The sequence below is a fragment of the Ambystoma mexicanum genome, chromosome 1q (genome assembly GCF_040938575.1).
Source record: "Ambystoma mexicanum isolate Mex_15411 chromosome 1q, UKY_AmexF1_1, whole genome shotgun sequence".
Lineage (NCBI taxonomy): Eukaryota > Metazoa > Chordata > Amphibia > Caudata > Ambystomatidae > Ambystoma > Ambystoma mexicanum.
Window position 1 is genome coordinate 392,848,073 of NC_090922.1, and position 16,737 is coordinate 392,864,809.

A 16,737-nucleotide genomic window follows, 5' to 3' on the forward strand; every position below is an offset into this window, starting at 1 on the left:
ATTATGAATTGCCACTTGTAGAGCGACATACACACTGACATCCTCTGCTACATGTACACTCATAACCTGCTGATACAAGTAGGACTTATCACACTTAAACTGCTGTCGGCAGGCTAGTGACATTCAGAAAGCCGACACTTGTTTGTTAGCCCAAGTATTACTGAGGACACAAATGGGAATCTGAAAAGGGGAAGAAAGACCATGAAAGAGTGAAAATGCAGGAATGGAGGTCTCCGAATATTTCTTGGGTGATTGAGTTTGGGTAGTGGGATTTTAGTCTCAAGCCTCAGCATAGTTGGAAAATGAATTGTACCTGGAAATAGATGTTACAGTGACTCCCGGAGGTCAAAACCTGAAGCAGATGGGTAGTGTGGTCAAGGGAGATACTGTGAGGGGATGGCTGAATCAGAGAGACAACCTATCAATCTTCTTAGGTCAGCTCAGGGAGTTTGCATGTTACTAAGATTGTGGATTCAGTACTGGAATAACCGGTTGCAGATTCAAAACAGAATGCACTGATGTTTTTTGCTGTAAATCCTCAATTTAAGAACACATGACCCAATGATATATCAAACATAAAATACAAGGAAGCAAACAAAACTCACAACAAAGTCAAGAATAAGAACAAAAATACTGAACTAATCTAAAGAAAGGGGTGCCAATGGCAAAATATTTGCTGGAGGAACCGTACTAAAGTAGAGAGAAATGGTAGAGTAAGGTACTACCAGACACAGCTAATTCAAGAGATAACATAAGGAGTGCTGTGCCTGATGAACTGGGAAACAAAGATACCGGCAAATGCATTAGATGCACAAATAATAGTTCAAAATGGTTTTTAAGTCTACTGAACTGATTTTACAAGGGGGTTGTTTTCTAGACAATTAAGCAATAAGGAGTGACCGCAAATGCAGGTTCAACTAAATGCACATGCATTTATGTGCTTTTCTGAAGATGTCCACAATTGCCACTAGAGAGATCTTTGTGTTTGAGACCTGGCCAGCAGACTGCCAACAAGCAAACTTGCCCACTCAGGGAAGACAAGGAGTGATGCCCAGCCTAACAATAAGTAAAATGATCCTGGGATATGCAACTGCTCTATGACCGATTGTAAACACTCTGTAACCCATGTTCGTATTCTTCTCCAGCACCTGGTTTTCTTGAAATTCTAACTTGAATAAAGAAAAAAAAAACAGAGCATTTGAAATTGAATTCAACCTACCATTGCTGTGGTTGTAGTGAATCCATTGTCCGCGTTTGGGTTTTGGAAGAGACACCGGTGTTTCCTCTGAAGGCAAATTACAGAATTTGCATTCCACAAATAAGCGCTGTATGGTATCATCCAGCAACACACCAGAGTCATCATTAAACGTTAAGGATGTAATCTCAATTCGGATTTTTTCTGAAGGCTGCATGAAAAACAAAAGCGGTTTGGCTTTAACACCGGTAGTACAAAACAAACAAGCACTTCCTTTCTTCTGATGACAAAATGCAAATACTGGAGTACAAAGCACGGCTTCTTGCGATGGCAGTTAACTTTATAACATGGACTTTGCTATTAAACTGCCAATGGGTCAAAACACCCATCTTCCAAATGCGGTTTGTTGCAAAGAGTCAACTACTGCTCTTGTTCTTTGCTAGCAGGAAAGAGTGATGGCCCCGATAATAAGGTGCTAATGGCCCCAAACGATATGCCCTTAAAAATAACCTTGAGTCGACCTGCCTAACCAGGAGACACATGATGCATTGCTCCAGCAATTCAATAGTTTAACAAAATGTCAGAAAAGCAAACGCATTCTCAACACCCACAACCAATTCCTGCCTTAAAATCATCTCAACAAGGTATTTTACCCTACGCGTAACAACAGTCCCAGAGTACTTTGCTGAGAGATGGCGAAAACAGCTTGAACAGCCAAGATGCAATCAACTATAAATGATCAAATAAACCAACATTTAAGGGAGCTCAGTTTGCCAGATGAGCTTTTTTTTTTTTACTTTGATTATGGATGCAATGTTTTGTGCTGTCATGCGAACACACAGTTACAGTAATTGGGTACACGGTTTGTTACTGAACACTTCCTAGAGAAATATTGGCTAATCAGTACGATTGGGCCTGAAATATGCTTTTCAAATTACCCTGTACATATATACGAAAAGCCTAGAAGGACTGCGCTGTGTCAAGAAATCCAAGCCAGCGACAACGATTGCGCAAATGTCATGGTGAGCCACACGCTTCGCCAGTAGACACATTTTGAATTAGAAAAGCAGGTGGGGTAAAACATCAATAACTGGTTAGTGCAGACCTAGAACAATACGTAGGCTGTTTAAATGTTTGATGAACATTCCAACAATTGAAAACTTTGCATATCTGTGCTTGCACGTTCTTATCCTGGCAAAAAACAGTAAACCCTTAAAAAACAAAAGACCCTAGGAATATGCTATTGTTAAAAATAGGCAATTCCTAAAAGGAAAATGTTCATTGCTGTCAGGTTTTACTTAATATTTAATGAAGTAATTTCACCCCCACTTTTGAAGAGACATTTTCTTTTTATTATGCATCCCGAGATGCTTTAACTAAAACTAAAATCTGAATATTTCAATAAGGTTGTTTTATTATTCAAGAGATTCATGGAAATTTGACCAGGATGACAGTGAACATTTCACACCATTATGTCTTGGCTAATACAGGTACAAGGCTTCAGATGGCAATATTACTGGGATTAGCATAGCATGATGAAATATTTAAAGGAATTCTTTTCTAAAACCCAATAAATCAAATGACTGCCAAATGTCATTAATGTGACAGTCTTTGACTTGAATATGCTTTTCATATTCAAATTTGAGAAGAAAGATATGAAAGCACGGAAAGGTTGCTCGGTTTCAACTAATAACCTGCCTAAATTGAACTGCGGACGCACAAAGTAGGTTTTGTCTGATCTGAAGCAGGCTTTCCTTCCCTCCTGGGTTACAGCCACTTGATATACTAAGAAACAAATTGTAAAATGTATGTTTCCATCCTGTGGTTTTACACCTGTTTACTTTACACAACAATTCATACATCATGTTTCAAATGGCCTATCTTTGGGTATCTGCGAAAACAGGTAACAAATTCACTTCCCAAGAATGAGAACATTCTGGAGTAAACCCATTTTTAGTAAAGATGCCAAATGATACCATCTGGCAGAAACACATTACGAAAAAGACAAAAGAAAGGTCATGATTTTGCCACCGCCTCCTTCCCCTTTTCTACCACTCCGAGCAACAGCAGTTAACCATTTTCCAAGAAAAGAACTATTCATCTCAAGTAAATGGAAACTAGAACACGTCAAATAAATCGCGCAAGTGTTCAGTACAAACAATATTTAGAAATCTCTATGTAAATTAGAAAATTATTTCAAGTCAATAAAAGCCATATAGTGCCGGAAACCATAATTTTTCACAGTCTGTATTAGATTTAGTACTGAAAGCAACATATGCTTTCCACACATACATTCTTCTTTGCGATGCAAATAAACCATGCTATTTGAAACGTGTAGCACTGATGTGGAGGAACAAATTCAGCGTAAACATACATCAATGGCACATTGAGGAACACCATTTTGAATGCAGTTATTTCTTTTGTGAAAACAGACTGATTTTAAGGTTGCTTTTCCCTTTTCTCCAATGGCATATCCATGTTTAATCTGTACTTTGTTCACAAATCAAACACAGCGTGAATAATATCACCTCCTTCCAAAAGACTGCGGTTTTTGAGAAAGAACACTAAGTAATTGTGTTCTTTTTTTAAACAATCACATCTCAGAAAACGCTGCCACACAAAAGCTTACAGAAAAGAGTTGGTGCAGATGTCAGAAATGGGATATTTATTTATTCAATACTTAAAAGGCATATGAGATTTGTAAGTGCCAATGGAGTACCATGAAAAAGCAAGAAAGGCACAACGATAATTACACATATTAAAAGGAACGATTTTAAAGAAAGTATCCAAGAAGAACCTGCGTATTCGGGAACTGGGGTTTGCTGCTCGGTGGAGGGTGAGCAGTACAGAAGGCACAGGTCAGCCACACTCCAATAGGGAAGGAAGGTGTCTAGAGCTGAAGTGGAGCTATCAAGTAGACACCAATCTTACAGGTACTGAATGGAATATACTGGGCTAATATTGAATTGTTTTTTAATATGGGGATTTTCAACCACAACAACGGAGCATCTTTTTAGTTCCCTGTGACTCCCATGACAGTATCAGTTTGTAATCGAGGACACTGAACGATTCTGGATGAAGGTGATGCGGTAAATGTTGAATTTACATCTCGCTATTCTCTGAGATGCATTGCAAGAGGGAAAGATTGAAGAAGGTGTAACCAAATGAATAGGTGGCAGCATGCAGAACAGGCCGATGTGGGCTAAGGTGCATATTTCGTCCTATTTCACTTCTCCCATCTCTAATGAAATTACATGAGTCTCTGATTTCCCCTTTGCTTGGCTCCTTTCTCGAATCGTCTAAATTCTTTGATCTGTTCCAATCGGCTTCCGACCTGGTATGGGGACAAAGTTGGTTCTTTTGTCCATGGTTGACTATCTTGCCCGCCTGGTAGACAAGGGTGGTGTGGGGGCGCTGATTTTATTAGAGTCGTCAGACATTTGACAACATAGACCACCCCACCCTGATCCCCTGTCTGTCTTCAGGGGGACTGTCAGGTCAGGTGCTTACCTGGTTGTCTGCCTTTTAGGCTGGTCGCTCACAGTCTGTGTATCTTGCTCTTTTTTGTTCAAAGCCAGTGCATGTGACTTGCGGAGTCCCTCAAGGCTCTGCTTTATCCCCCACCCTGTTCAACATTTATATTCAGCCACTTCTCGGCCTTATCCACTCCCAATGGCTTCATGTTCTATTACTATACCGACGATATGCATATTATACTCCGTCTGGATCTGCCCCGACCGGACACAGCTGCTCGGCTTAGGGGTTGCCTTGAGTAGGTGGGTGGGTGGATGGCCGAGAACTGGCTGAAGTTGAACGGTGAGAAGAAAGAGGTGCTGGTTGTTGGCCCCTCTTATCCTTTGTCCTTTTGGACTCCAGATTTCTGGCCATCTATTCTTGGTCCCTTCCCTTCTCCTGTAACCTCTGCGAAGGGTTTGGGGATAAAAATATCTGCCTCACTGTCGATGAGCGATCAGGAGGCCTCCATCTGCCAAACGGGCCATTTCAAGCTCATAATTCTTCGTAAAGCTTTACCCTTTATCGCCTCAAATGTTCATGCTCCTGTGGTGGCTGCTCTTGTTCTGAGCGGTATTGATTACTGCAACGCACTTTATCTGGCCCAACCTGCCTATCTTTTTCACCGCCTCCAGCTGCTGCAAAATTCAGCAGCCAGAGTGGTACTGCAACCTCCTTTTGGCACACGTCACCTATTCTCTGTCAGATTCAATGCTTCCTGTTGAGAAGCATGTGCAGTTTAAGTCCTTGTGCATTGTTCATAAAGGTTTTTATGAACTTTGAGCTGAATATCTTCAAACCAAGTTTTCCCCTTATGTTCCTCTTAGAGCTCTTTGTTCCCAATTGTCTTTGATGATTCAAATACCTTGGGTGAGACTCTCTCGTATTGGTGACTGTGCTTTCTCTGTGGCGGCAGCAAAGGCATGGAATGCGCTCCTTTTGCCCCTGCGGGCAACTATTAACCATCTATCCTTTCATCAAGCTCTGAAGACTATCCTCTTAAAATCATGCTGTTTTTTCCTAGGCCCATGTCGGTTAGATGAGTGCCATGATGCCTCCGGGTAAACGTGCGCTTTATAAATTTCATTGACATACCTTAACATATGGGTAATCCAGGTTAAAAAAGGACACCCACGATAATTCTTGAAAAATTGAACAAAACTGATCCAAAAGGCTGGAGGGTGTGGGAGATTGAGATTTTCAAGATTTCTTAGGAGATACTTCTGGACGGTTTCAAATGTATTTATTTGATTAACATTTGAGTTGTAATGTTACAGTCCGTAAACTGTGGGTTTTGCACTTAAAGATCACCAAGTTACTGTACAATAAATGTTAAAAGCAACCATAATACAAAGAACAGATTTGATTCACCTTGACAGAGAGGAGCAATAGGAATTCAGTAAGCACTTTACTCATGTTTCTCTACTCATATACCACAACCAGACTTGTGACCATTGTTCAAGTTATTTATAAGGCACAGAAGCAGAGCTCTCGTTCGACATTTACTATGAGGGAGGAAAAACATCTCTTGAGCCCACTATTAACGGATTTGCCTTTAGGTGTTTGTAGGTGGAGGCGTTAGGTGTGCGTGTGGGTGTAGGTGGAGCAGGAGGTGTGTGTACATGCTCAAGTATGTATTTAGTGCTTATGAACGATGCTGAACAGAAAGCATTGCAAACTGAAATGCTCCACAACATGGGCAGTGCATGTTTTTCCAAATAGACCAACCACTGTTAAGCACTTCAATTAAAGAGCAAAAATATAGTGAGCTTTATTCGGTTCCATGTCTATGAATCACCAGTTTGTGGTTGCTCCCAAAAAATCTGAATTGTTTTGCTGCCTTTGGGAGGCCTCAAACAGGCTGTGAATAAGCGTAGACCACATTCATCAAAGGGGTTTCATCCCTGAGCCTCCCATTCCAGGTGCTACATCCACCCCTGTCCACCTTGTCTTCCCTGGCCCCACCCACCTGACCCCTCCATTTGTGTGGTTGCCTGTTTCCGGACACACCTCCTCCCCACTTCCCTCCAATCCTCCCCTTGAACCACTTATCCGCTCTCCCCTCCTGCTCCTTCCTCTCAAGTCTTCCGGCCCTGCTAGCCTCCCTTGCACACTCCTCTTCCACACCGTGGGCTACTGTGGGCAGCGTTTCCTGTGCAGTCTAGGAAACGCGGCCCATGCATCCATCCAAAATGCATTAATCACCCTGGCAATCAATGAAGTCAGGAAAGAACACAGCGTGAAAAAAAGAGATTACTTTGGATGAAGGCAGAGACCATGCGTGCAGTGAACCCTGGACTTGGGGAAACCAACTAGGGGGGATTGTCTGAATCGCACTCATCCTTACAATAGTGAGTGATCATCTTTATTATCAGGGTTTATTTCAGATACAAATCCATAAAACCAGTAAAAAAATAAATGTGTCAAATAAAGCAATGAAACAAGATTGGATAACATTCACACCTCAAAAGCTCATGAATCTGCCCTGCCAATAAAACACTTTGAGAAACTAACAAAACTGATGGGACAGTTTTGTCAACCTGAGCGTGCCACAGGGTGCTTCTGGGTAACCGTACTCTCAAATATCCAACGCTGCCTACAGGCCCTATTTCACTGTGCACATTGCAATTTGAACAGTGTGATCATAAAACATAGCTTTTTAAATAGTTTATTTATACAGAGGTGAGTAAGGCCTTTCGCACAGCATTAGGCCTGAAACTGATTTAGCTGCCGTTATAAACTGTGAAGAAAAGAACTCCCCGTTTCCAGTTACCAAGGCTTGGTGCATCTGCCTCCTGATCAGTCAAATTATTTGCCCAGTCATTCATCTATAAAGAAAATAAAAGGGGGCCATGGTCGCATCCCCGTCTTACGCCCCACTACTAATTTGGAAAGGATGTGTACATTTGCTTACAGGTCCACATAGCATAAAAAGCATAGTTAATTGTGTAGAGAGATTGTACAGAGTAAAGCATTAGAGGAGGAATAACCAAAGTTGGCAGCGAAGAAAAGCATCAAAGATGGTTTGGAGGTCTACAAATACTAAATACATTATTTTGTTTCTTAAGATGCTACATTTCTGAAGTATAAAGAAAAGTCCGACGACTTAATTGTAGAGATCCCATCCTAAGCCCCACCTTTAGATGCGATAATGAATCGTTGTCGACACAACAATTCCATTTGTTTCAGAAAACCCTTTTTAATACGCCTTTGCTAAGGAGCCTAAAAGAGAACTAGGGCCGTAGAATGGCAGACCTCAATCACCCTATCGCTGCCCCTTGCCAACTGCAAGGAAATACCACAGTGAAATTCAGTTTCTTGAAAAATGTAACTAATAAAGAAATTAACAGATCACGCTTAAAAAGATCAATAGAGTTAATAATCCATCCCCGGGGCTTTAGCCGATTCATGTGAAATTAAAGGCTCCCCCTACCTCGTCTGTTGCAAAGACTCCTGGACTAAGTGGCAGCGCCATTGAGGAGCTGCTTAAGTCTTAGCCATGGTTTCCAAGATGTTGAGTCCCAATCCTAGACTGGAAATGGTCACACCAGCCAGCTTCTGTGATGCTATTGAGGTAATTGATACGTCTAGCTTGTGACTATCCTGAGGATCTATATTCCTACCAAGGAGAGGAAGGCTAAGGGGCTCATGTTCATTAGAGCCGTAACTTTATTGAAAGGAGTAAAAACCTTGCGTAATGCTTTTACTCCTTTCATTAACGTCATGGCTCACTTTCAAGCATTTCTATGGTAGAGAGGAGGGGCAGAAGGAAACTTGCATTTCTGCAACCTCCCTTACTCTCCACCATACAAATGCTGCAACATTTGCGCCGGCATGGAATTTCATGCTGTCAAATGCTGGAGATCATTATGTCAGCATGTCGGGCAGGGCAGGGTTTAATTTCAATTGGGCACTGCTTACCATACGCGCATGGTAAGCAGTGTTCCCAAATTAAATTACGCTGCAAGCATGTTGGGCAGAGTTTCATTGTAATTGTGAGTGCAGTTTGTCATACTAGCATGGCAAGCAGTGCTGACAATTAAAAGTGAACGCAGCCTGGCATGCCCAGAGGTTAACTGGGGAACAAGATTATTATCTAGCAATGCAAAACCAAAGCTCTATCACCAGTGTTCTCTCAGAGATCACCAATACTGTTTTACTCTTTACGCAAAGTAGGAACTTCTGTACATCTCCACATCGGAAAAACTTAAAGGTGCAGTTCATACTGGTGTCCTCCTTGTAGCAAGTGCGTGATTCTTGTCATACAATGACACTTACACCTTGGTAGAAGGACCAGGAAATGTTCTCTCAAAATGCCCTCCACCCTCTCAATTAAGCGGTAAGTTGTTGGGACTCCAAAAGGCTACAACATGAGCATCCTGTTAAGGTTTCCAATAATAGATTTTAGTGGTATTTCCTGAAAGGAAGAGGGGCTTGTTTTAGAAAAGTTTTAACTCCTGATGAAAAGAGCACTTGCTTCTCTTGCCCATAACCTGGACATCTTCTGAAATGAATTACATCGTTTTCAGAAGAATAAATTACTTATCTCCCAGTAAAGTGCTTTCTCATAGACTTTCCTTGCAAGGATTCTTCATCTTTGATTTCTATCTCCTAACGCAGCTACTCTTCCGTTTCCGCCGCCAGAGGGCGCAGTGCGGCTCTGCGTCAGCCCCGCCCGACGCCTCTAGATGCCCGTTGCCAGACATGATGTTGGGGACAGTATGCACAGTGATCTTAGTTTCACCGTTTTTCCCTAGCACTCTGATGGTGAGGGACAGCAGAACCAAAGTGCTCTAGCTAGCCGCCAAGAGGGGACAAGCAAGGAGAGGGATGAGGAATCCATGGGAGGAACATCTATCAGAAACAATACTGCTGTGAGGCAAGTCATTTGTTCTTCTAATGGACTCCTTCCTTCCAAAGATTCCTAATCTTTGACAGACTCCCAAAGCAGTGCAAGGACATGGAGGAAGACTAGTAAGGACACCACCTATACCTGACAACTCTAAAAGACTGTCCTGCCAAAACAAGCATCCTGACCAGACAGAAAATCCAATTAGTAATGCTTTGCGAACATGTGCAGGAAGCCCCTGCTACTGCCTGGCAAATGTCCAGAATAGGGACTGAACGTTGCAGAGCAGAGGTGACAGCCAGTCCTCTGGTGGAATGAGCCCCAAGACACTCAAGCACATCCTTACCAGCCAGATCATACCATTCCAAGATGCAGAGAAGGATCTACTTTGACAAGATATCTTTAGTCACAGCCCTGCCAGCACAGGCACCAGCCTTACCCACAAAATGTTGGTCATCTTTCCTGGCCTCTCTCGTCCAAGAGACACAGTAGCTGAGGGCCTGCACCGGGTGCAGTCAATGGAAACACTATTTTTCCTTGGAAGGGTGAGGCAAAGGAAAAAGGACAGACAGATGGATCTTCTACGAAAGATGGAAATCCAAGACCACTTTCGGAAGAAAGGAAGGTCTAAATCTCCAAGTCACCTCCTTGGAGAAAACCAAGTAGGGAAGTTTAAATGATAAAGCATGAAGCTCACTGATCCACCTAGCGGCAGTCATGGTGACCAGGAATACCACCTTAAGGGTGAGCAACCTTAATGAACAGGAATGAAGGGGCTGAAACGGAGTGCCCATAAGAAAGGTCAAGACTAATTTTAAATCCCAACCTGGAACAAACTGGCGGGCTGGAAACTTCTTAGAAAGACCATTCAGGAGATGCCCAGAAAAAGGAACTTACTATCACATGTGGTGTCTGTGCCCTAAAGCCCAGGCAATCTGGAAAGAGGTTCTTACACATATTAAATCCATGCTTAAGATTACGATGCCCCTGGGCCCTCTGGCTATTCTGCTTGGTGATAGTGGAGGTGGAGTTTACTTGCTAACTGGCAACACCGCCAAATTGATAACCTACCTTTTGCTAGCTGCCAAGATCTCCCTGGCCTGCAGTTGGAAATCCCCCTGAGGGCCCGATTATAGCGATTTGGTGGGGAAAACTCTGGGAAATCTTGGCTGCAGAAACAATTATGGCACTAGCGGAAGGGGAATACCCAATCTATGTCGCTACCTGGCTCCCCTTCATCAATTGCACTCACGATTCAAACCATAGGGGATATAAGCCTAGGCTTTACAAACATCTAGCTTCATTGTGATGCTCTGCAGTGGATCTCTTGGCTGGTTGCTCTTTCGCCCACCTGCAGTGTACTGTCCATTGTGTATAATTGAATTGTCTTGACAACAGCTGATTTATCTATGCTGTTTGACGATTCATAAGATATTGACCCTGTTATAAGGCAAAACAACCTCACTCACACCCCAAAACCGCTTTAATACAAGCACCCTCAACATCTCATGAAGAAAGGACTCCAATACCCCATGGCTACATGTATCTCTGTAAAACCAACCCCGTACTGGTAAACTATAGTAACACTGAGACGAAGAAGCTACACCCAGAGAAAAGCAGAGCTGGATCTCGAGGACAGGAGTTTAGTCCCTTGTCTATGACGATGAAGGAGGCCAACGTAAAAAGAGAAGGACAGGTGTTGGTGGTTGGAGGAGGAGCAGAGGATTGGAGGTGGCGAGGAACCTTAACACGGAATATAGCAGCAGCAGGGAAGAAAGAAAGTTTGATTGAATCACAGAGGTGCCCGTCTCCTCTGTTGAGTGGTAGACATGACTTGCAAAAGGTAGACGACTGCCCAGACAGAACTGGGAAGCAGGATTCCAAAACTCTACGAGGTTACCGTCAGCGAGAGGTAGACGCTAACGGTAGAGCCCTGAGTCAGCGGCGGTGTGCCACGCAGGTGAGGGACCGGGAGAGGAGGGGCGTATGCCCGCTCGCCAGGTGGCTTTTGGCAGGTCTGCAACCGGACCGAAGGGGAGCTCATAGCACAGAGCTTTCGTCTGCTGGTGCCAAAGGAGGCACTTTGAGAGAAACCAGAGTATATCGGAGACGGGCCGCGCAGCAGCCCTGAATAATGAAAGGCCTACTTCATCAAAAGGGATCACAGCACATTCGATGGTTAACGGATTACGGTGTTGGTTAGATGAAAAATACAATACTAATGGGTACAACCCATAAACTGTTATCCGTACCGAAAGCAGACCACCCACAGTTTTCACCCACAAAAGGGCTGCCATAGCCAATTGAAGGTGACAAACAACTGTTTATGTATCACAGGGCGGTGGCGCAGCTATAGCCAGCAAAGGCCTGCACGCGCGATTAAACCACAATGAGGTGAAAAGGATAACTAGTATAAACATTGGTGGGTACAAAACATACATTGGACAGATAAATAAGACCAGGGAAGGGTTTGTTCCCCTGGCATTTGGCAGACCAGGGATGGGCTTGTTCCCCTTGCATACCCAAAACCAGGGAAGGGCCTGTTCCCCTGGCATAAAATAAGATGAGGGAAGGGCTTGTTCCGCTGGCATAAAATAAGACCAAGGAAGGGCCTGTTATTCTGGCATTGGGAAATCACCTCCCAATCCGAGAGTCAAACCTTCGAAAATGTCAAATCCAATAATATATTCAGGTATCGGAACAACTAACACTTGATAAGTATTCCTTTTTAGATTGCCAATTTTCATATCGATTTGTGTCTGTACAGCAGGGGTCTCTTTTGCCCCCAACCCTGTGATCATAAAATGCCGTCCATTAAACCTTGAAGGATTCCCATGTATCAATGATGCCTACGCCCGGTATCAATTAAGGCGCGGACCTCTTGGATATTCCCCGATTGCCAAAATAATTTCACTTTCACATGAGGCTGTCTGTCTATCTTAATTCGGGCAGTTGTCACCGGAGTTTGACCACAATCCTATTCATATTTGGAATACGCATATTTGGACTCCATTTCCACCATCGCACTCACCATTTTCCTCCAATCCGCATAAGTCGCCTGGTATTGTGAACATGTACCCCGGGACTCTTCGTCTAGTTCCTCTGCAGATGGCGCGGAAGGTACCGAAGCCCGACTGGATTTCTGTACCTCCTACCGTTTCACTTGCTTGTACCTCTCCTTGCCTTCCAGCCCTCGCTTCTTGTATAACTGATACATATCCGTGTCTCAATCCCGTCAATGTCTTCCCGTGGCACCCCATCTTTTAGCAACGCCGAAAATATATCCTTCCGGGATACCAGAGAGTCTCGGCAGTCAATCCTCTTACCGGGGGTCCGTCTTTCACCTCGCCCCTCTCTCCTGCTTTCGGGGTCTTTCCTACGCCATTCCCATTCCCCTAAGTCGGCTAATTGCCTGATTGCATCCACCACCTCATCCGTCATTCTACCGGTCATTCCCTCCACCAGGGTCATAATGACATTCTTATATGCGGTTCGAATGATGGCATTTCTCGCTGAGACTGGTAACGCTACCACCCCCATATGCTGGGGTCTATCTAAATGAATCGCTTCTTTCATAGCATGTTCCCTCACACTTTGTATGGCCTCTCTCAAGGTGTACCACTTTTTCTCCTCGTTAGGCCAGTCTGATGCGATCGGGTACTTGTGGTTACACCCTTGGGCCTCTAGCTGTAATAAAGACATTTGTGGAGGACCGAGGAAGATGTACCCTTGGTGAGCTGCAGCGTCGGTGCCCGTCTCATGGGCCTCTATCCCCTTTTTCTGACCTCTAACGGACAAGTGCAGCAAAGGAATGAATGTCTGAATGGCAGGAGAATAACCCCCTGCAAGAATCATTTTCAAAAACACCCTCAGAACAGAACAACACAGATAAAATGAAATTGAAACTCTGCCGATCCAAGGTGGCGGATGGAACGCATCGAGAACTTCTGCAACTGCCCGTCCCATGACGGAGCTAATGGCGGAAGAAACGCACCAGCAAGAGCTCGGTGATCACAGTAACCCATCGACATCACGCACATTGAGTCAGGAGCGATATGAATGTGGCAAGCCTGCGGAGAGAGTGATGTGTCGTGTGGCCCCCAGGCTACATGGGTGTGGACCAGGTGTACTTGCAGCCGCGGAGCAGCTGTGTGCTGAAACGAGGAACGCAAAGAACTGTAATTGCGCTGACCAGTTTGAAACAGCTGAGCACACAGGGTGAGGCACACACGCTGGAGAAAGGGGCCGCAATCACAATCGCATAACCACGAGCTAACTGCAGCATATGAACGAATGCGCTGATCGCGAGAAGGAAAGGGAACACGCGGTAGTAGCACAGCAAGGGGGCCACTGCAATAAAGAAGAGCACATGTCGGCGGCATACGCAGACACCTAAAATAGTGAAGAGAAACCCGGACGACACAAGCAAAGGGATCACCGGAACGAATGGCAAATATAGGGAGTAATTCGCTCTTCAACTCCACCCAGCAAATGGAATGCACAGCGGAGGCATAAGACGTGGTTTGGGACCAGACAAGACAAACAATGAGTGTGGGCCACTGAAATCAGGCATCAGCATAACAGCAAGGTAGATATCTGTGAATACCATAGTAAAGCACAGGAAACGGCTTAATCTACGCTATTATTGCACTATACAGACTAAACCACGGGAAACTAAGAAGGTGCAACTGCCCGCAAAGACAAATAAACCGAAAGGACATCAACCACCCGGTGAGCTGGAAGTATCACCCCCCCCCTGCCAATAACACAAGATGGACTATACAAGCAACCGCTAAATACAATAGGGGGGTGTGCCCCCATATCGTCCGAGGGGACTACGAGCACTGAAAGCTCAAGATAATAGTGGTGCTGCAGGCAAGGAGGAAAGAAGGCAATAAAGGAAGACACTGAAACGGGACTAGAGGAGAAGCTAGAATCCCTGGTGCATAAAATGGCAAAGAACGCAGGCAAAACAAAGGGCCCACTCTCAGGAGACATAAAGACCATGATTCAGAATCAAGAGTCTGCCAAGAAGCAAATACAGACTCCAGCACAAATCCACTCACTTGAATATCGGACTTGCAGGACATGTTGGCAGAGATGAAAAAAGGAAATTAGGGACTGCGCCAACATAGAGTTGAAGAAACTGAGACAACATTATGTGAACAGGGGTACGAACAAGGAAAGCTGGCCAGACGGATGGAAGCAGTGGAACAACAAATGGACTGGGTGGTGGCTAGGCAAGAGGATGGTCAATATAGATTGCGAAGAAATAACATTAGACGTAGTGGCATACCAGCAGCGATTTTGGAATCTGAGCTATAAGAACATGTCCACGCAATATTCCAAGAGGTTTTGGATGACGTAGACGGCAAACCCATGATCCTGGATAATGCCTATCAACAAAAGAACAAACAGACCCCGAATGTCATCACAAGGGTCCATTTCTTCCACGTGTAAGAGTGGATAATGAAAGCGGTTAGAGGGACAGGAACGATCCAATATAAGGAGGCACGCATCACATTCTATCAGGACATGGCACAGGCTACTCTAATGAGGCGGAAGAGACTTCGGGTGGTGACCAGCTGGCTACAAGAGAAAGGAGTCAGATATAAATGGACCTTCCCTTGTGGGATACGATTCGAATATCAAGACAAGGCGTATCGCATCACAAAAGAGGAGGAAATGTCGGACCTGATGTGCACAGATGAAATTCCCGGCTCAACAGACTAGTAGCCTGAGAAAGAATTGGATTAACGGATAGGTCGTATAAATAAGTAGGAAGGGTGGTGACAGGGGCGCCCTTACCCAAGAGGGAGGGGAAGGGGCAGGAAACGCAGAGAAGACACCTGAACAAATACCTAATGGGACAAGGTGAACATTCACAAGTAAGATAAGCAAATATGATGCTGCGGGGGGCAGGAGGGAAGAGCACTTTCATCACGCTGAAATTGTCTAAGATGTTATAAAATAAATGGAGGGGGATTGTGGGGGGGGGGTGCAGAGGCCGGATAAAGGCCCGGTTGGTTCAAATATATGGACCAAATACAATTATAAGTGCATGTTAAGCAGAAATTGGGAAAGTTAAGGGGGTTTAAGTTCTGTTTTTTAAAAGACATAGGGGGCGGAGACAATGACTCAACACACACCTTTGGGAGGAAGGTATGACACAAGGCGGACACGAACTATAGAAGCGCACATGAATAAACATGGCTGACACGAACATTGTTACCCCAAACACCGATGAAACGCCGCTCCATATTGAAGCGGCTAAGGGATCTACAAGTGTCAGTGGTGTTCCTACAGGAGACCCATTTACTACCCACAGATGAAAAGAGAATCGCACACAGAGTGTATCCCAAGCAATACTATGCATCAAGCGGGACAAAGATTAGCCGCACTTCTGTTTAAAAAACACTTCTGTTATAAAGACCCAGAAGGGAGATATCTGGTCCTCAAAGGCACGCTGGTAACACAGATGTACAAACTGGTATCGCTGAACGGTCCAAATGATATAACAGGAAGCCTTCTTGAACACAATCCTGCAGAAAATAGGTAGCTGGTGTGAGGGCCAAATAATAGTCAGAGGGGACTTTAACCGTGTGATGGACCCGAATCTAGATAAGACACTTCCCCTTCCAATAATGATCACAGGAACCGAAAAGCCCTGGGGAAATTCCTTCGGGACCTGAACCTAATTGAAACCTGGAGATTCTTCCATAATGATGACAGGGAATACATTCATTACTCAGCAGTGCACAAGGGATATCTGGCAGCGTCTGTGGCATCTACCCGGAGTCCCGCCGCCCCTCCATCAAATAACCTAACCATCCAAGTTAACAAATACTCCCCACGCATAGACATGATCCTAGTATCGGCCACCCTAGTACCACAAGTAACAGAAATAAACATTGGCATAAAATATCTATCAGACCATGCCCCCGGTGATATTACAAATTGAAGCACAACTAGACAGCAGAATGGGCAAAAGACAATGGAAACTTAATGAGTTTATCCTAAAAGACATTGCACTTAGCGCCCATATGGAAAAAACAATAACCAACTATTTTAACAAGAACAACACAGGGAGGTGGACTGGCAGGTGGTATGGGATGTGGGGAAAGCAGTAATAAAGGGAGAATTCATTGCACAAGCGTCCGCATATGCCAAGAGCAGAGAG

General features: G+C 44.3%; 1 protein-coding gene across 1 annotated transcript in view; it reads right to left on the reverse strand.

Moving 5' to 3' along the window:
* Positions 1-16,737, reverse strand: part of RPGRIP1L (RPGRIP1 like) — a 1,574,704-nt gene that overhangs the window by 70,437 nt on the left and 1,487,530 nt on the right. Inside the window, exon 24 of the mRNA XM_069639571.1 lies at positions 1,220-1,406. Coding sequence (XP_069495672.1) covers positions 1,220-1,406 — 187 coding nt within the window. The remainder of the gene's footprint in view (positions 1-1,219; positions 1,407-16,737) is intronic.